The sequence below is a fragment of the Orcinus orca genome, chromosome 3 (assembly GCF_937001465.1).
Source record: "Orcinus orca chromosome 3, mOrcOrc1.1, whole genome shotgun sequence".
Classification (NCBI taxonomy): Eukaryota; Metazoa; Chordata; class Mammalia; order Artiodactyla; family Delphinidae; genus Orcinus; species Orcinus orca.
Genome location: NC_064561.1, coordinates 38,341,032 through 38,360,536, shown reverse-complemented (window position 1 = coordinate 38,360,536; position 19,505 = coordinate 38,341,032). Strand labels below are relative to the sequence as shown.

General features: G+C 39.8%; 2 protein-coding genes across 3 annotated transcripts in view; one reads left to right on the top strand and one right to left on the bottom strand.

Annotated features, from left to right (window-relative positions):
* Positions 1-19,505, top strand: part of TTC1 (tetratricopeptide repeat domain 1) — a 75,091-nt gene that overhangs the window by 18,087 nt on the left and 37,499 nt on the right. Inside the window, exons 2-3 of one of the 2 annotated variants that reach the window (XM_049708489.1) lie at positions 1,812-2,025; positions 3,129-3,493. In XM_049708489.1, coding sequence (XP_049564446.1) covers positions 3,161-3,493 — 333 coding nt within the window. In that variant the 5' untranslated portion in view covers positions 1,812-2,025; positions 3,129-3,160. Of the gene's footprint in view, positions 1-1,811; positions 2,052-3,128; positions 3,494-19,505 lie in introns of both variants that reach the window. The other variant, XM_049708488.1, reaches the window with a different exon arrangement.
* On the bottom strand, positions 15,755-16,410 carry LOC101273346 (60S ribosomal protein L13a-like). Its single transcript, XM_033415673.2, has one exon. The coding sequence runs from the start codon at positions 16,393-16,395 to the stop codon at positions 15,784-15,786; it is 612 nt and encodes a 203-aa protein (XP_033271564.1). The 5' UTR covers positions 16,396-16,410; the 3' UTR covers positions 15,755-15,783.

Genomic DNA, 19,505 nt, shown 5'->3' with positions numbered 1-19,505 from the left:
TCTCTAAAAATGTTTCTTGCTTTGTGCTCTCTACCTCAGCAACATCCGACTGCTTATCATTCCCCAGAATGCTCCTAATATTTTCAAGATGTCCTTCAGCCTCTCCAGTTTTTGTCCTCTTAATGAATTATTCCTCTTTCAACAGACTAACTCAAATATCTTATTAGTGAAGATCTACCAAATTGGTCCAACTGGATGTTTGTTCTTCTTGATGTTAAAAGAAAAGAATGGATTGCTTCTTCCTTTAGGCTCAGTAGTGCCTTTATCCCCCCCTTCCCCTCCCCCACTAGCCTGTGCGTTCCTTGGGATGGGGGAGGGCAGGGACTGTTTCTTATTAGGTTTCCGGTACACAGCTATTGTCACAAGCCCTGTCACATATTATTATTGTCTCTCACATTAATTAAATATTATGTGCCAAGTCCTGTGGGTCCTTGTCTTCTAGATTATATCATTTCTTTCTGCCAAAAAACTAAAGAGGGAGGAACCATTGTTACCCATCCCAATTTTTACGTATGAGGTAAATTTATATATTAAGCTTAGAAGCATTAAGTAATTTGTCCCAGTGTCACACAGCTAGTCAAGTGGCAGAGCCAGAATTAGAAATCAAATAATCAAATAATCCATCTAAAGCATTTTTCACAGCATGTAGCACCTAATAAGCACATAATCAATCAAGGTTAGCTATTAGAATTATTGTCCAAAGTTGGACAGTTAGTAAAGAAGCTGACATTGTAATGCATTTATTTAACTTATATACTTATTTAGTTTGCTCTGAAATTTATAGCCTTTCTATCACACCAGAATTTATTAACAGGACTTCTTAAAGATCATAAGACCAAACCACTTACCTTTTTATAGTTCTTGCTGTATTTAGAAAATTAAGAAATATTAAAAGGTTTCCAAAATTCTGATATATTTTTAATGTTTACTTTCAGTATATTAAAGCTTTTGATTTACACAAAAATATAACTGTATGCGTAACCTCATTTAGACATAAATTGAAGAAATAAATTTGATATCCTTCTGGAAAAAGTCCCTCCCAGCTATCTCTGCAATAGATTCTGTGAATTATAGAAAACTAACTAATACCCTGCTGTTCTTGCTGGTAACATGTCTGGCTACCTTAAGGGATATCTCAATTCTGTATTCCTAGTGGGCAATGCTTGGGGTCTAATAAACATTCAGTAAACATTTCTTGAATGAATGTATAGGCCAACAGTTCACTTCTGGTTCCAGGACCACTTAACACTCTCGAATACTATTGAGGACCACGAAAAGCTTTTGTTTATGTGAGTTATACCTATCAATATTTACTAGTAGAAATGAAAACATTCTAATGTTAATTTGTCCATTAAGATAACAATACACCCATTATATGCAACATAAATAATCTTTTTATAGATACTGTGTTTTCCAAAACAAAAAAATATATATAGTGAGAAGAGTGGCATTGTTTTACAGTTTTGTTAACCTCTGCCTTAATAGAAGACATCTGGAGTCTCATCACTCCTTCTGCGTTCAGTTCATTGCACTATCACAGGACACATAACCTTTAGAAAAATCCATTGTACGTTCATGAAAGAAGGAGTATGGAAAAAGGAGATAACAACTTAGTAGTATTGTCAACACTGTTTTTATCTAGCGGTAGACCCCTTGAAAGACACACTTTGAGAAACATAAGAGGGAAAACTTTATTTCTGGACAAGGTTCATGCTACTATACACAGCATAGCTGACATGAAAGAGGTCGTAACGGAGGTGTAAAAGGAACATCATAGAAACAGCCTTTCTCTTTTCCTTTTTTTCCTGCAGTGCGTAGTAGCGCGGACTCTTGCCGTAACCCAAGACGGTAACCGTCGCTCATATTTAAGCCCGTACAATGACGTCACACAGCGACAGCAACGCCCTGTCACCCTGAGGTTTTACTACATTTCCCAGGATGCTTTGCCAATAGCGACGCTATTGGTCAGCGCCGACGGAAGAGCATCTGACTGAGCGGAAGTAGAGGATCTCAGAGGCGAAGAAGGTGAGGACGAGAGGAGCTGTGAAGCTGTGAGTAGCCCCACAGGTCTCTTTTCTTGGCGGTGAGGGACACAGCTACGGGACGAACCTTTGAGAAGGAAGGGTAGGGTGGCCCTATGGGGGCCTGAGGCCCCCACAACTCTGAGGCCTCAAACCCCTGTGTTTTTCCACTAGACCTGGGAGCGGGGAGAAACAAAACGTTGCTGTGGAGGCAAAGTCTCCGTAATAAAATCGTGCTGTTTTAAGTTTTCTTGGGACGAGCTGGAGCGAATTCGGGTTCTTGTCGCAACGCAAGGGTCGTTGGCGTGATTTTACTGCGACCAGAGGGGCGGCGGTGCTGACGATCTGACTCAGCTTCTACAGCACTGGTTCTCAATTGGCTGCACGTGAGAATCACCTGGGATGCCTTTTTAAAGATACAGGTGCCCTGGCTCCACGCCAGAGCAACAAATCAGAATCTGTGGAATGTAAGATCTGGGCAGCAGAACTTGCTAAAGCGTCTCAGGTGTTAACGTTGTGCAGCCAGGGTTGAGAGCCACGCTTTTCGTGGCTGATTCTGACCCCCTCGGGAATGCTGATTAGGGCCACCTGAGCCAGGGCCTCCCACTATAAACTGCGTTGGCTCTACCACACGCATGTGGGGGAAGTTGATTATTCTTTTGGCACGGATTGTATTTTTAGCTCCACCAGAAACTTATTTTTGAGCTTCGTGTGGTGGTGCTGGAAAGACAGGCCGTGGTTCCTTATTTACGATCTGGCTATTCGTTCTGAATAAAAATTAGAGACGCTTCATTTTTCTTGCCATTGTTTTCGCTTCTGCCTATTTTTTGCTACCCCGACAAACTGAGAGCAGTGGAAAGTGGAAGAACCACATTAAAATCGGTGTCTCGTTGCTTATAAGAAGTTCTGAAAAGGGTATCAGTTAAAATTACATTTGGCATTATTTATGGGCGTATGATACCCTTTATATATGAATATATAAATGAATTAGTTCCAGTGAAAGGAAGTTAGGGTGTGATTTGGGCTTTGATGCAGAAGTTTGTTTAGGTGTGATAGGTAGGATTTGATAGATAGATACCATTACCTAACATGTTTTCTCTTTCCCAGAGTTTCAGCTTCACCTCCCTCACTGATTCAGCATGGGGGAGAAGTCAGAAAACTATAGGGTTCCAGAGGATCTGTTCAATGGTTTGAAAGTAACAGAGCTCCAGGAAGCAGAGCGTGTTGACCCTCCAGTGTCTAATGCCAAAGATCACCATTCCCAGAGCAAGCTGCTTAGCGATGTTGAGGCCCATCCCCAGGAGGACCAAGAAGAAGAGGAGTGCTTTCATGATGCAAGTGCCTCATTTGAGAAGGAAGAGCCAGGAGTGGGCAAGGTTGAGAACAAACCTGATAATGATGTGAATTCCTCTGAACTAGATGAAGAATACCTAATGGAACTGGAAAAAAACATGCCGGATGAAGAGAAAAAGGTAAGTGTTTTGTTTATTGTGCATGATCTGTCATGTAAACTGCTTTTTAAAGTGAATAAATGTGACTGATGCTCTATCATAGACTGCTTCATTTGTGGTAAAGAGTGACTTGCCCATCTGTATGTTTATTGTTTTAGTAGTGATGGATCTGAGATAAATCAGTGGCATGGTGGGGCAGCATCGAGTGTGTCTGCATAGCAAAGAAATTTCCTTTTTTTCCTGTGAACTTTGAGTTCTTACGTTCATCTTGTGTAATTGTTTCTAACATATATATATATATATATATATATATACCTTTTAGGTTCTTTTAATGATCTATGGTTGGCTGCTGAAATTCCTATTGGCTATTCCTAATGGCTATTTTTTTGGTCAGACTTTATAGAATTATGGTATGCTGCTTGTTTATGCTAATCCATTGTTAGCAAAAAGACTGCCTGGATTTCCTGGTGGTGATGATTTGGCTACAGAGAGCAGTGACTGGGACCTGTGTCATTTACAGTTCGTTCTTGAGGAACAGAATTGTGTGTGATGGTAGCTGTCATTTGTTAAACACCAGAAATGTGCCAGCCACTGAGCTTAAAATGTTACTTGTGTTTTAATCTTCACAACATGCCTATGACATATACTGTTAATATCCCTATAAGAGAACAGCTTAGAGTAGTACAGTAACTTGCCTGAAATCGCATATCTAATAAATAGCAGAACTGATTCTCAAACCCAGATCTCCTTGATTCCAAAGCCAAAATATGTAGAACTTAATAACAAAAACAGCTGTCTTCCTACAAAGCAGATGTCCTAATAAAATGCACACTTTCCTGCTACTTTGCCCTGGGCTTAGTAACTGAGCAAGCCTTCACTTTGGGAAGGAGAGGCTTAGTGTCCTCCATATATCCTTCCTTCTGATCCCGTAAGCAAGGTCGCATGAAGAGTTACTGTAATATCTGAGTTCGCAAAGAACGTGAATGAGATTTGTGGCTTATGCCTCTGAAGAGCTCACTCAGTGAACAGGTTATGATGGATTGGTGCTGGACTGAGATGGTAAATGTGCAGTGTAAGAATGGGAGTGGGGAGGTAGTGGAAGGTGAGGAAAACCATCTTGTCTGTGTCCTTCCTTAGGCACTTTTCATGATCAAATCTGTTGGTTTTAACATGCATATGTTAGCTTTTGTGTTAGTGTGTGCTACCAGAAGAGAAGGATAAAGGGCAGAAATGAGCCCAGTTCATGAACGACCTCACCAGAAATGGCTCGGAAAATTAAATCAAGTACCGTACAGTAACATCAGGGCAATGATTTTCCAGAAAGTGAGTGTTTGGTTCAGCTTTCACATCACTGGTGCAGGCTTTTTAGAAACATTGACAAAACTTCTATGTTAAAATGTTAGCAATGCTTTTCTAATACTTTAATATATTTTGCCCTGATATAGAGGATTGCCATCGGTTTGACAGTTGAGTGGTTTGCCTCAAAATGTTACATACTCTGCTCTCCATTCCCATTATAAAAATTAAGGTATAATTTACATGTTGTGAAATTGTTTAAGCTCTGATGTGTACAGCTCAGCGAGTTTTTTGTTTTTTTTTTTTTGCGCGGTGGCGCTGCGTTGGGTCTTTTGTGACTGCGTGCAGGCTTTCTCTAGTTGCAGTGAGTGGGAGCTACTCTTCGTTGCGGTGCGCAGGCTTCTCTTGTTGCGGAGCACGGGTTCTAGGCGCGCAGGCTCAGTAGTTGTGGCACATGGACTTAGTTGCTCCGTGGCATGTGGGATCTTCCCAGACCAGGGCTCGAACTCATGTCCTCTGCATTGGCAGGCGGATTCTTAACCACTATGCCACCAGGGAAGTCCCGCTCAGTGAGTTTTGACAACTGTGTACACCTGGGTAACTCACCCCAATTGTAGTATTAGCTATTTTTATGCTGCTTTAATAAATATCTTTGTGAAATTAATATTAGGAAACCAGCGAAACAGATGAAGAAATGTCTCTTTGCTGCACATAAGGTTTGGTTTTATGGGTCATTGGGAAAAGGATATGTTTAAGCTTGATTCTTTTAAAGTAGACAAAGTTCAGATAATTCAACAACAAAAATAAACACAAATGGCCACAAAATGTGCAGACTTTCAGCCTCACTAATAATTTTTAAATGCAAATTAAAACATGTCTCATCTCTCAGATCAGAACATTGATCTGATGTTGACAAGAAGAGGAGGTAGGAATTCATGTACTGATATTGGGAGTTTGGATTGCTACATCATTTCTATGGGGTACAGATATCAAATTTTTATATGAACATTTCTCTAGATCAGGGCTACCAGTGGAACCTTTTGCAATGATGGGAGTGTTCTGTATCTACACTGTCCAGTAATGGTAGCCACCGGCCATTGGCTGCCACATTTTAACAGTCATCTGGCTGTTGAGCAGTTGAAATGTAGCTAGTACAGCTGATAAAATGAATTTTTAAATTTTTTATTTCAGTTAATTTAAGTGGTCACACGTGCCTAGTGAGTACCATATTAGACAGTACAGCTTTAAACCTGATTCTCTTCTAGTCACTTATTTTAAGGAAGTTATTAAAAATATGTATAGGTGTATATATAAAGATACATTGCAGGATCATTCATAATTTTAGAAATTTTAGAAAACTAGAACTAATGTTGAACAGAGGGTATTACTTTAAACACTTTTAGCATATTTTTGTGGTAGTGTACAATGTAGTCATTAAAGAGATAAATATTAGTATTGGCATGGAGTAATGCCTGAATGTTAAATGTATTAATAAGCAGGTGTGATAATATGATTTATAATAAACATGTATTTGGTGTTTGTCCAGTTCCTGGCACAGAGTTCCTAAAACCTTTGGTATTTCCTAGGTGGAAAGAGATAAAGGTTCATTTTGTTACTCATAACAAGCCTCTTTCAACCACACCTGAGTTAATGTTAATGCGATGACTTTTGGAAAGCCCCTAAGGATGAGGTCTAGTTGTCAGAGTTTGGAGCTCTCAGCCTCACCCCACTCCACCCCCATCTCTGGGGAAGGGAGAGGGGCTGAAGGTTGAGTTAATCACTAATGACCAGTAATCACTAATGACCAGTGATTAATCCATCATGCTTACTTAATGAAGCCTCCATAAAAAACCCAAAGGATTGGGTTCAGAGAGCTTCGTAGTTGGTGAACACATATAGGTAGTGGGAGGGTGCACATCCATAGGGCATGGAGGCTCAGTGCCCCTTCCCACATACCTTGCCTTATACATCTCTTCCATCTGACTGTTCCTGAGTTATGTCCTTTATAGTAAAGTGGTAACCTAATAAGTAAACTGCTTTCCTGAGTTCTGTGAGCCCCTCTAGCAAATTAATTGAACCTGAAGAGGTGGTCGTGGAAGCCGCCAACTTATAGCCCATGGGTCAAAAGCAGAGGTGACTGCAACAACATGGATGGACTTGGAGGGCATTATGCTAAGTGAAAGAAGTCAGACAAAGACAAATACTGTATGATGTCACTTATATGTGGCATCTAAAAAGTAAAACAAACTAGTGAATATAACAAAAAAGAAACAGACTCACAGATACAGGAAACACATTAGTGGTTACCATTGGGGAGGGGAAGGAGGGAGGAGCAAGATAGGAGTAGTGGATTAAGAGGTCCAAATTACTATATGCAAAATAAATAAGCTACGGGGATATGTTGTGCAACACAGGGAATATAGGCAAAATTTTATAATAATTATAAATGGGGTATAATCTTAAAAAATTGTGGATAACTATGTTGTACACCTTTTATGTAACATATAATATTGTACACCTTTTATGTAACATATAATATTGTACATCAACTACAGGAAAAAAAGAAAAAATATATAAACAGACCAAAAAAAGTAGAAATGACAGCCTGGACTTGCAGTTGGTATCTGAAGTGAGGATGGAGCCAGTCTTGTGGAACTCAGTGCTTAACCTGTGGGGTCTGACCCTATCTCTAGGCAGATAGTGTCAGAATTGAGTTAAAGTGTAGGACATTGGCTGGAGTCCACTGCAGAGCTGGAGTTGCTTGGTGTGGGAGAAACTCCTACACATTTGGTCACAGAAGTGTTCAGAGTGAGTGTTGAGAGTAGAGGAGACACCCAGGTGTTTTCTCTTTATAGAGGGTTATGGAACAGTCAGTGATGATTCCTTTTATGTTAAAAACCTGTGTGAAAATATGTTTATACATGAAAGTTTGGCAGGATATACACCAAATTATAAAAAGTGAGTAGCTCTAAAGGGTGTGATTATTGGGAAGTTTTCATTTATATTTAATATAATTTTGTAATGTTTGCTTTTTTTATGGTAAGCATGTATTACATTTATGATCAACAACAATAAAAGTTATTCCAATTTGAGAATATAAATAAAAACTTGATTCTTTACAACCAGGGTGGACTTTCTACTAAAGAAAAAAGCACATAAAGCTGACCTTTGAGGATTTGGGAAAGATATGCTATCATAGGATATATGTATTACTAAATGTATCAAGTATTAGTAGCTAAAGTCTGGGGCTTCCCTGGTGGCGCAGTGGTTGAGAGTCCACCTGCCGATGCAGGGGACACGGGTTCGTGCCCTGGTCCGGGAAGATCCCACATGCCGCGGAGCTGCTGGGCCCATGAGCCGTGGCCACTGAGCCTGCGCGTCCGGAGCCTGTGCTCCGCAACGGGAGAGGCCACAGCAGTGAGAGGCCCGCGTACCGCAAAAAAGAAAGAGAAAAAAAAAAAGCTAAAGTCTGTTATTCAAGCTGACTTGACTTGCCCTGTGGCTGAGAAGATGATCCAGGCTCAAGAGGGTGCCAGTTCTCAGCAGATCAAGAGTAACAGAGGAGGAAGGCAGTTAAGATTCATTTAAAACTGGCAAAATCTCTTAAGGAAAGCACTATGTGTGTGTTTGTTTCAGCAGCAATCTTAACTGTTTGTGAAACCTTAAATGTAGCTATGACTACCTAGAGGAATAGGATTTTAGCTTACATTTGAGATGTACTAGATCTGCAAAGCAAATAAGTGATTCTTTTTTTTTAATTTATTTATTTATTTTTGGCTGTGTTGGGTCTTCATTTCTGTGCGAGAGCTTTCTCTAGTTGCGGCAAGCAGGGGCCACTCTTCATCACGGTGCGCAGGCCTCTCACTGTCGCAGCCTCTCTTGTTGAGGAGCACAGGCTCCAGACGCGCAGGCTCAGTAGTTGTGGCTCACGGGCCTAGTTGCTCCGTGGCATAGTCGGATCTTCCCAAACCAGGGCTCAAACCCACGTCCCCTGCATTGGCAGGCAGATTCTCAACCACTGCGCCACCAGGGAAGCCCCAAATAAGTGATTCTTAAAGGCTTGGCTGAGGAAGACATATCTGGTAGCAGATGAGAATTATTGCTATAACAATATTCTGATACAAAGATGCTTATAGTTTGGGGACCTATGGAATATACTGCATTGTGGTGATATTGATGTAAGAGAATCATCTTTTGTGGGCTGCTTGTCAAAATGGGGTTCTTATGCCTCACGTATAAATTCTCTCATTCTTGTGCACACACTAAAGTTTGAGGACCACTGTCATGGGGCCTTGCACATAGTCTTCCTTCATTAAATAGCTGAATAATGTTTTCTCTCTCCCATGAGGGCCAGTAATTGGTCTTACAAATTACAGAGATTTTATCATTCATTTATTCAAGAAATGTTTGCATTTCTTCCACATGCCAGGCATTGTTTGAGGCACTTAGGAATACAGTGGTGAATAAGACACACATCTCTCATATGTATATTCTAGTTGGTATGGGTGGGGTGGGGGGAATGATAAGATGAAGTGAAGTAGGCATGGGAGTTGGAACCATGGGCAGGACTACTTAAAATTGGTTGGTCAGGAAAGGCCTCTCTGGGGAGGTGCCATTTCGGGAAAGACTTGGATGGGAAAAGGAGTCAAATGTGTATCTGAGAGGAAAATATTCCATAGAAGGGGAGCAGTTAGTATAAAGACCCTACAGGTGTGGCTGTATTCTTGGCATGCAATGAGTGGAAGGGCCATTAGTGGGAGCATAGTGATTAAGGAAGAGAATCGGGGGATGAAATAAGAGAGTGTCTGATGATGGAACACTTTGTGAGCCATGGTAAGGGATTTGAATTTTTTTCCAAGTGCAGTAGGAAACAGATGGGTAGTTAAGCCAGCGGAAAGATGAAAGTTATTTCCATCTTATTAAGAGTATTCTGGTGGTTGTGCAGAGAACACAGGGGGTGGGGGCAGAGTGGAGCACGGGGACCAGCTAGGGCCTAACATGGCGAGCTGGGCGAAGATGATGGTAGCTTGAACTGTGGATCGAGTGAAGGTAAGTGAATGATTTCAGGCTGCATTTTGGAAGTGGAGTTGACGAGACATACTGGATTCAGTTGGGAGGGCTGGAGTGAGAAATAAGCTTGATTCCTTGGCTTTGGCTACTGGGTAGCTGGTGACGCCCTTTACAAATATGGAGATGATGGAGGGACTTGGAGTTCGTCAGGGCTCTGGTGATTTAATTCTTGCTTGCAAATGAAAAAGCTTTTTTATTTGTAAGCCCAAATGCAGATTTCGTCCTTTTAATGGATTTGCTCCCTGGTGCCAGTTGTCGGCACATAGTGTTCATTTACAAATGCGTAGATCCAGTTAAGTAATAGATACAAAAGTCTGTTGCTTGGTGAACGTGGGCTCACAACATATGGTTTCTGGGATTTTAAAACGTTTTCCTTAGGTTCTGAAACTGTAAAGGATTGTTTTTTCCTTTAAGGCTGTGTAGTCTTTAAACAGGAGCCATTATTGAAGTATTGGTTTAGTGCCAAAGTTCTATATCAGTCTTTCCCCCGTCGCTCTCATTTTTCTTAAATCCCACATAATCCTTTTGATTTCCATGTTTCTCCTGCCTCATTGCAATATTTTCATAATCTTATCAGTGTTGTAACAATGGACATGTTTGCAGGGAACAATTCTCTTGGTTGCTTCCAGAAAGTTTTCAGTAACTTTTCTATAGTGGCCTGCATATTCTGTTAACCTTATGAGAAAACCCTTTCTGACTTGTTTCCCTTAATGGGCATCCTTTTGAACTAAGGTTGCCATATTTACCAATTTCTTAGAGTTTACCAGCATTGAGTTTAATGAATGCTATTGGCAAGTGATTAAATAAAATCCTAGAATTTAAGAACTGGAAGGGACCTTAGATTTTTTTTTTAATTTAATTTTTTTATACAGCAGGTTCTTATTAGTTATCTACTTTATACATATTAGTGTATATATGTCAATCCCAATCTCCCAATTCATCCCACCACCACCACCACCACCACCACCACCACCACCACCACCACCACCACCACCCACCCCCACCCACCCCCAGCTTTCCCTCCTTGGTGTCCATATGTTTGTTCTCTACATCTGTGTCTCTTATTTCTACCTTGCAAACAGGTTCGTCTGTACCATTTTTCTAGATTCCACATATATGCGTTAATATACAATATTTGTTTTTCTCTTTCTGACTTCACTCTGTATGACAGTCTCTAAGGAAGGGACCTTAGATTTCTGATTCTGAGTTTAAACCAGGGGAAGTAAGGGTTGTTTTACCCTAAAACATTTGGAAGTTATCTGCTGATGGAGAAGTTAAAGTGGCATTCAGTGTTTCCGGTGTTTATTAAGGAAGATCTCTTTGTGTAGATCAGTGGTTGTCAAACTTAATTGTGTCTAAGAATCACAGGAAACTTACTAAACATGCAAAGCCCTCAGAAGTGTTTGATACCACAGACTTGTGAGGTGGCATCTACTTTGTTAATAAGCATCCTCAGGTTTTTTTGGTTTTTTTAATTGAAGTATAGTTGATTTACATATTGTGTTAGTTTCAGGTATACAGCAGAATGATTCAGTTATATTTTTTCTTGATTATATTCCATTATAGGTTATTACAAGATATTGAATATAATTCCCTGTGCTATACAGTAAATCCTTGTTGCTTATCTCCCAGGTCATTTTGGTTCGGGTAGAACTGTGGCCACACTTTGGGAGACAGAGGGCTAGATGGACACAGATGACTAAGCTTCCAAAACAAGAAGTATTGATTAACCTGTATAGTGACTCCATCCAGCATCAGAAGAGCTTAATAATAGGATATTTTCTTTTACCCAGATCTGTGCTCAAGGTCTAAAAAACTTAAAGAAAGAGTTGTTGGGCAGAATTTAAGCAGTACCAAAATAAGAAAATTTATTTCTGTTAAATTGAGTTTTGGGAGATGGGATTTTCTGAGTTAAGAAACAAGGAAGTATTTTCAGTATCAGTCATCTTTCCTCAGAAGGGTAAGACTTAATGAGAGTCAGGTTCTAACTACAACTGAAATCTGGAGATTCTCCCTTCAAACTCCTTGTGGACTAGTAAAAATGACTTGTGGAAAGAGCAAGTGTGTCTATATCTGTAAAGCAAGTGATGTCAGATTTCAAAGAAAACAAAACTGAAGCTTTTGTTCCCTTTTAATGATAAAGAATTCCCTTCAGAATAATTTGTAGGCATGGTGTCCCTAGGCCTTTCAGTTTGAGGTTTCCTTATCCCACCTAAATAGGACTGAAGCAGAAAGTTTTATTGCATAGGCTTCCACTTTCCAGCCTTTTAGCAAGTGTGTAGCTTTTTTTAATCATCCTTTTTACCCAGGTGTGATTGATCTCTGCTTACTGTGCTTGACTAAGTTTGTGCCAAGTTTTATTTTGTAGCAGTTACTTTACAAAGCTGCAGGGGGAAGCAGATAGCTGCTGATAGAGTTACAGTATGGAAGTTAACTTGCTGATGTGAACCTCTTGTTTTTCTCCCTGTTGTCTATTAAACACATGGTCACTGTAGAATTATTTAATTAACACATTATTGACCAGAGACATATTAATACGTTTTTGTTACCTGAATGTTATTGACCAGAGACGTATCAATATGTTTTTAGAGAATGATACAGTTAATTAATATCACCATGCTAAGTTGTTAGAGCTTAAATTGATCAAGGGTTCATTACACAACTTATGATTGCCGTTATCATTCACATTTTCCTCCGTTAGGTTTTTGTTCCAACCTTGTGTATATTATAAATGCAAGTTTATTACCATAATATTTTCTAAAATGACGCATCGTGAAGTTTTGAATGAAGAAGAATTTTTCAGTGAATTTTATGCAGATACTTTCTCTGATTGTCCGAGCGACATATATACTAGTGTCTCAGAAGATGATAGTTCTTCAGAGTATAGTTCTGATTCAGAGGATGTGAGTATTAGACCAATAAAAAGAGAAAGAACCTTAGTGATTGATTCTAACACGGAAAGTGAACATGAAACTTACGGTGCTGGAGAATGCTCCTTTGCTTCTACAGGAGAGTGGATTGAAGACAACATTTCACGAAAATTAGAAGACTTTACAGGTGTGTCAGGTGTAACTGTTAAATATAACCACCCACAAAGTGTTAGTGAAATAACAATTTTTGGTGATGACATTTTCGAGTTGGTCGCTTCTCAAACAAACTTGAATCACCAACAGAATGAAAAATCATATAAAAGTATGATGAGGCTTTAAAATGGACTGATGTGACCAATAGTGACATGAAGAAGTTTCTTGAATTAATAATTTTGATGGGACAAATAAGAAAGTCACACTGGAAAGAATATTGGTCGACTGATCCCTTAACATGAAATACCTATCTTTCCAAAGATTATGACGAGAAGAAGGTTCGAACAAATAATGACGTTTCTTCACTTTAACGATACCTCGGAAACTCCACTTCCTGCAGACAGAATTTCAAAAGTTAAACCTCTTTTGGATTATTTTCTACCAAAGTTCCAGTCAATCTATATACCCAAACAAGAGCTATCACTTGATGAGGCGATGAAAGTGGAGAGGATGATGCAGATTCAAAACCTATAATCCCAGAAAACTTACAAAATAATGGAATTCTGGTAAGCATGGTTAGGGAAAGTGAAACTGGATATATATGCAACCTTGGGATTTACAACAGTGTGTCCACATCTGAAATATTGTTGAAAAATAAAACCAGAGTTTTTGAGGCTATAAGAGAGAATCGTGGTCTACCAAACCAATTAAAGGAGATATCTAAAAACCTAGAGGGGAGCAATGACATTCTTACTGAAGGGAGAAGTGATTCTTCTATGGAAAGACAAGAGGTTAGTCTACATGGTGACAACTATTCATGACGCCTCCATGGCATCTACAGGAAAGGAAGACAGGAGGACTGGCTATCAGATAACTAAGCCCACTTGTATATCAGAGTATAATAAATATATGAAAGGAGTTGATCAGCCTGATCCATATCTGGCAAACTTCAGTATCTTCCAGAAAACTTGAAAATGGTATAAGAAAGTGGGTTTCTCTTTGAGTAATTGTGGTTTATTCAATGCGTTTAAGATTTATTGTAGCTTTAATGCACAGAATAAAATGACTTACAAGCAATTTTTGTTAGCAGTAGCTAGGGAATGGGTAACTGACCATGCTAGTGAATGTAGTGGTGGTCCCGCACCTAGTCCTTCTTGTGGCATTTCTAAAAGAGCCCCCCGCAAATATCCACCTTGTCGACTATCAGGTAAAATAAAAGAACATATTCTAGAGGAAATAATACCCACAGGACTGAAAAAAGAAAAATGCTGCCAGAAAGTGTAGAGTCTGCTCTTCCAGGGGAAAGTGCAGTGAAACCCGGTATATTTGTTACAGATGTTCTGTTCCCCTACACAGAGGTGCCTGCTATACTGCCTATCACGCGCTAACAAAATATTAGAATGCTTTAGTAAGACATGTACAAAGTTTCAAATAAAGTGCAAAAATTTGTTGATACTTACTCAAATGTGGCTGTTTAAGTGTTCACTTACATAACAAATTGCTGGCCACAGGCGTTAGTTTCTGCAAAAATCCCCCGGTCAGTAACGTGTTAAGAGAAGATTTTTTTTAATGTAAAAAATTTTTTGCAAGTGCAAATTTTTATCATTTAATAATGAAATAATGATAGAAGGGATATACACTTTTAAGTTCCAAGCCAAGTGTGTTTATGTTGTGTTCACTGACCTAAAGTATAGGGACTATCCCTAGCCAGCCACTTCATTGAGTGGGTCTCTGGTGGAGAGTGGTTGTTTTATGATTGATAAGGGAATGGTTGAACACCTGACATTTTTGCCAGGTTACGCCAGTATTTAAAGTTATATCAGTTGGAGTTCTCTAGGATTTTGAGTCACAGAAAGCCATTCCAACAACTAAGCTTAAAAAGGAATTCACCTGTTTTTTTCTAGTACTTATATGGGTTCACTTTTTACATTTAGGTCTGCAATCCACTTAGCGTTTATTCTTGTGTATGGTGTGACATAGCAATCTAATTTTATCTTTTTACAAATGACTACCAACTTCTCCCAGCACTGTTTTTAAAAGTCCATCTTTGCCTCAGTGATCTAGTTAAATTTTAGTATCAACTAAGACCAAGTTTGTATCCTTTCCGAGATGCTTACCTTCTTCCTGTTTGTCAGATAATCATTTAAAACCTAACTTAGTTTATAGTGGCATTATTTGTCAAAACAGAGAACCTCATTTAGACTCAGACTGGGACACCAGAGATTTGTGTGGTAATAAAATTTCAAAATAACTGGAGAATTGATCAGTATAGAAGTAAGAAGCATGCAGTTGAGATGGTTTTCTGTGATATATATTTCAATACTTTCATCTTTAAGAAAGTACTGTTCCCCATGTCATGTGAATTTCTTTTCTTTAAAAATAAATTATTAGTTATTAGTTTGGCTCACAAAATATAGGGAAGACTAACACAAGGGCTATGCCTGTGACCCCTTGGGCTGTACTTCCCTTCCATAAACACCTTTTAGAACCCCAGACTCGTACTGCCAAAGCATTCTCTCACATCCTAACAGCTGCAGAGTATAGTATCCGACCACGTGGGAAGCTTAAACAGACTCCCTGTAAGCGATGCGGGGGGTCCCTTCCAATTAGGTCTTACAGCTCACTTTTGCCGGTATTAGGACAGCACTGGTTGTTCCAGCTGCCCATGTCCTAAAACTCTCATGAATGAACAGGTCACAGGCAAATTACGCCTGCACAGCCCTTATAACTTTTTAAGTTTTTAAAAAGGCCTTTCTTAAACAGGAGTGGCTAAGGTCCCTTCGCTATATCCAGTCTTCTAAGCCCCAGGCTGCCTGTGGCACCTGGATGGCAGCCCCTGGGGGTCCCCCACATCCTAGGGTGGCGATGGAGGAAGGGCAGGCCAGGCCAAGCATGAAGAATAAACAGTCAGTTTTATTGGGCTCAGACTAGGAATCCATGGGTCTTGAGGACCTCTGTGAATTTGTCAGTTTTCTTCTCTATGTTCTTTTCGGCCTGCTTCCGTAGCCTCGTGACCTGCTTCTTTTTCCGGTAATGGATCTTGGCCTTCTCCTTTCTCTTCTCCCCCAGGGCAGCTGTTACTGCCTGGTACTTCCAGCCAACCTCATGACCCAGGCGCCCTAGGTAGGCAAACTTCCGCGTGGGCGTCAGGCGCACAACCTTGAGGGCAGCGGGAACCGCCAGCCGCTTTTTCTTGTCATAGGCTGGCGGGAACCCTTCAAACATCTTGAGGCGGTCCAGAGTGGCCTGGCCTCGCTTGATCTTGTGGGGCAGCATGCCTCGCACTGTCTGCCCGAAGATGCGGCTGGGGCCTCGGAAGTGGTAGGGGCCGCGGGAGGGGTTGGTGTTTATACTCTTGCGGAGTAAGGCCAGGTACTTCCACTTGTTTCTGTAGAAATTGCCAGAAGTGTTGATGCCCTCACGGTGCACAACCACCACCTTTTGACCCAGAAGCACCTGCTCGGCCACGATGGTCGCCAGGCGGCCCAGGAGATGGCCTCGGCCATTGAGCAGCAGGACCTGCCCCTCCGCCATCTTCAGCAGCCCCCTGGGAAAACATGTGAATTTCTTTTACCCGATGACGCAAGAAAATAATTTCCTGGAAAACAGAATAAAATAAAAGATCCCGGGCATCCCTGTATTTGTAAAGGCAAAGAATAAGTTTTAAACACTTGCAGATTGAATTCATCCCTCTGCAAGGAATCCATTTTGCTAACTCAGTGAAAAATGGCCTTGGATTAACTATAGAAGAATAACCCAAGACCTGTGGTGCAAGTCCCTGATTCAGTGAGGTAGAGGTTTATTTTTAACATAAACCTCTACCTCAAAATGACTAAAGATCAGATCTCTGGGACTTGATGACATGTTCTAGAGCAGTGTCATCTTCTTTTCAAGTGCCCTAATTCTTGGTAGCAAGGGAATTTAAAGTCACTTTTTCTTTAGGACAGTGAAACATATAAGCTCTGTGCTTATTACCTTTTTGCAGCAGTTCCTGTGCCTTGCTCAGTTACTTCCTCCTGTGAACAATTCTTTATTTCCATACCTGGGGAAGAAAATATAGTCTTGTGGCTAAAAGCATAAAAGGTTAGACAGATCTGTCCTAGCTCCATCATTTAACTTGATGTAAAGTGGGATAATAATAGTACCTGTCGGGCTTCCCTGGTGGTGTAGTGGTTGAGAGTCCGCCTGCCGATGCAGGGGACATGGGTTTGTGCCCCGGTCCGGGAGGATCCCACATACCGCGGAGTGGCTGGGCCTGTGAACCATGGACAGTGAGCCTGCGCGTCCGGAACCTGTTCTCCGCAATGGGAGAGGCCGCAACAGTGAGAGGCCCGTGTACCGCAAAAAAAAAAAAAAATAGTACCTGTCTCACAAAGTTGTTGTAAGGATTAAATGACTAGCACATAAAAGCACTCAGAAAGTGTTAGTTGTAGCTAAGTCAGAATTCAACGTGAGTGTAGACTGCAAAATGCTTAGGCGTCTGGAACCTCTAAGATCTCTTAAGAGTCATTTTTGGACACATTTCCCCCAAGGTGGCAAGCATAATGAATATTACAAATTTTTAGAACTATGCTAACGTCAGTCAATAATCCATAAATTATCCTTCAAGTTAATTTATGAAGAACAAATTGAGTGTTTGCCTGGGGATATGAGCTTGGGGTGAGAGAGAGGGTATTACAGATTTGGAAGGGGCACATGGGAAGTTTCTGAGGTTCTGGCAGTTTGTCCTCTTTGTGTATTTTGTAACTGCCGTTAAGTGCATATACATTTATAGCTGTTATATTTTCTTGAGTTATTGACTCCTTTATCGTCATGAAATGTTCCTTTTTTGTCTCTAGCAATATCTCTTTTTTTAAAAACTATTTTGTCTCATACTTCTATAGGCATTGCTATAGACTAAATGTTTTAATCCTCCCAAAATTTACATCTTAAAAACTAACTCCCAATGTGATGGTATTAAGAGATGGAGCCTTTGGGAAATTATTAGGTCATGAGGGTAGAGCACTCATAAATGGGATTAGTGCCCTAATATAAGAGATCAAAGAGAGCTCCCTTGACCATTCTGGCATGTGAGGCTATGGTGAGAATACCCCTGTGATCCAGGAAGCAGGCCTTCACCAGACAGTGAATCTGCCAGTCCCTTGATCTTAGACTTCCAGCCTCCAGAATGTTTGTTGGTTATAAGCCACCAGTCTTTGGTATTTTTGTTGATAGCAGCCCAAACTGACTAAGACAGCTACTCTTTCTTTTATGGTTAACTGTTTGCATGATATATTTTTTACATCCTTTTATTTTCACCCTATTTGTGTCTTTGAATCTAAAGTGTGTCTTATAGATAGCATATGGTTGGATCTTCTTGATTCCAGTCTGACAATCTCTGCTGTTTGGTTAGAGTGTTTAGTCCATTCACATTGTGCTATTGACATGGTTATACTTATATCAGCCATTTTGTCTTCTGCATGTCTCTTGTCTTTTTTATTCCTGTTTCTTTCACTGCCTTCTTTTGTGTTAATTTTTTTAGTGTATCATTTTAATACTTCTGATTTTTTAACCGTCTGTTTCTTAGCCAAAGTTTCCTAGTGGTTGCTCTATGGTTTACATTACGCATCTTATTACAGTCTACTTTAATGCTACGTAATTCCAGTAAAAAATAGAAACTTTGCCTCAGTATAGCTCCATTTCCTCCCCCCTCCTTTGTGCTACCATCATCATATATTATATCAATATATTTTGTAAACCCAACCATATAGTGTTGTAATTACTATCTTATAAATCTTTCTGCCTTTTAAAGAAATTAAAAGAAGAAAGAAAATAACATATTTATAGAACCTTTGATATATTTACCATTTCTAATGATCTTCATTTCTTCATGAAAATTTACCATCTCCTTTCAGTCCAAAGGACTTCTTTAGTATGTCTTGTAAGGCAGGTATGGTAGCAGCAAATTCTCTGTCTTTATCTGTGAATGTCTTTATTTTGCTTTTGTTTTGAGGTATGGTCTTGCTAAATATCTAATTGTTGATTGACAGTCTTTTTTCTTTTACCATTTTGAATGTGTCGTTATGCTGCCTCTGGCCTTCATTGTTTTTGGTAAGAAATCAGGTATTAATAGTTTTGCTGTTCCCCTATATCTGATAAGTTGTTTCTAATTTCATTGTGTTCAGATTTTCTCTTTGTCTTTGAATAATTTGACTCTGGTGTCTCTAGATACGGATCTACATACTTGGGGTTTGCTGAGCTTCTTGGATCTTTAGATAACATTTTTCACCACGGTTTTGAGAGTTTCAGTCATTGTTTTTCAAATATCTGTTCTGTCTCTCTTTTTATGGGACTCTTATCACATATATTAATGAAGGGTCTGTTCATTTTTTTCCATCTTTTTTTCTGCCTTTAGTTCTTCACACTGGATGTCTGTTGCTCTAACTTCAAGTTTACTGATTTCTCATGCCAATTCAAATCTGTTGAGCCCATCTGTGAATTTTTAATTTCAGTTATTGAACTTTTCGTCTTTGTTTTCTTGTTCTGTTTTTTTAAAAATAATTTCTGTTCCTTTTTCATGATTCTCTTTTTTTTTTTTTTTTATTAATTTTATTTATTTATTTTTGCTGTGTTGGGTCTTCGTTTCTGTGCGAGGGCTTTTTCCA

Bases quoted from the DNA above. Each gene is read 5' to 3' on its own strand.
- LOC101273346 (XM_033415673.2), bottom strand. From the start codon at position 16,395: ATGGCGGAGGGGCAGGTCCTGCTGCTCAATGGCCGAGGCCATCTCCTG.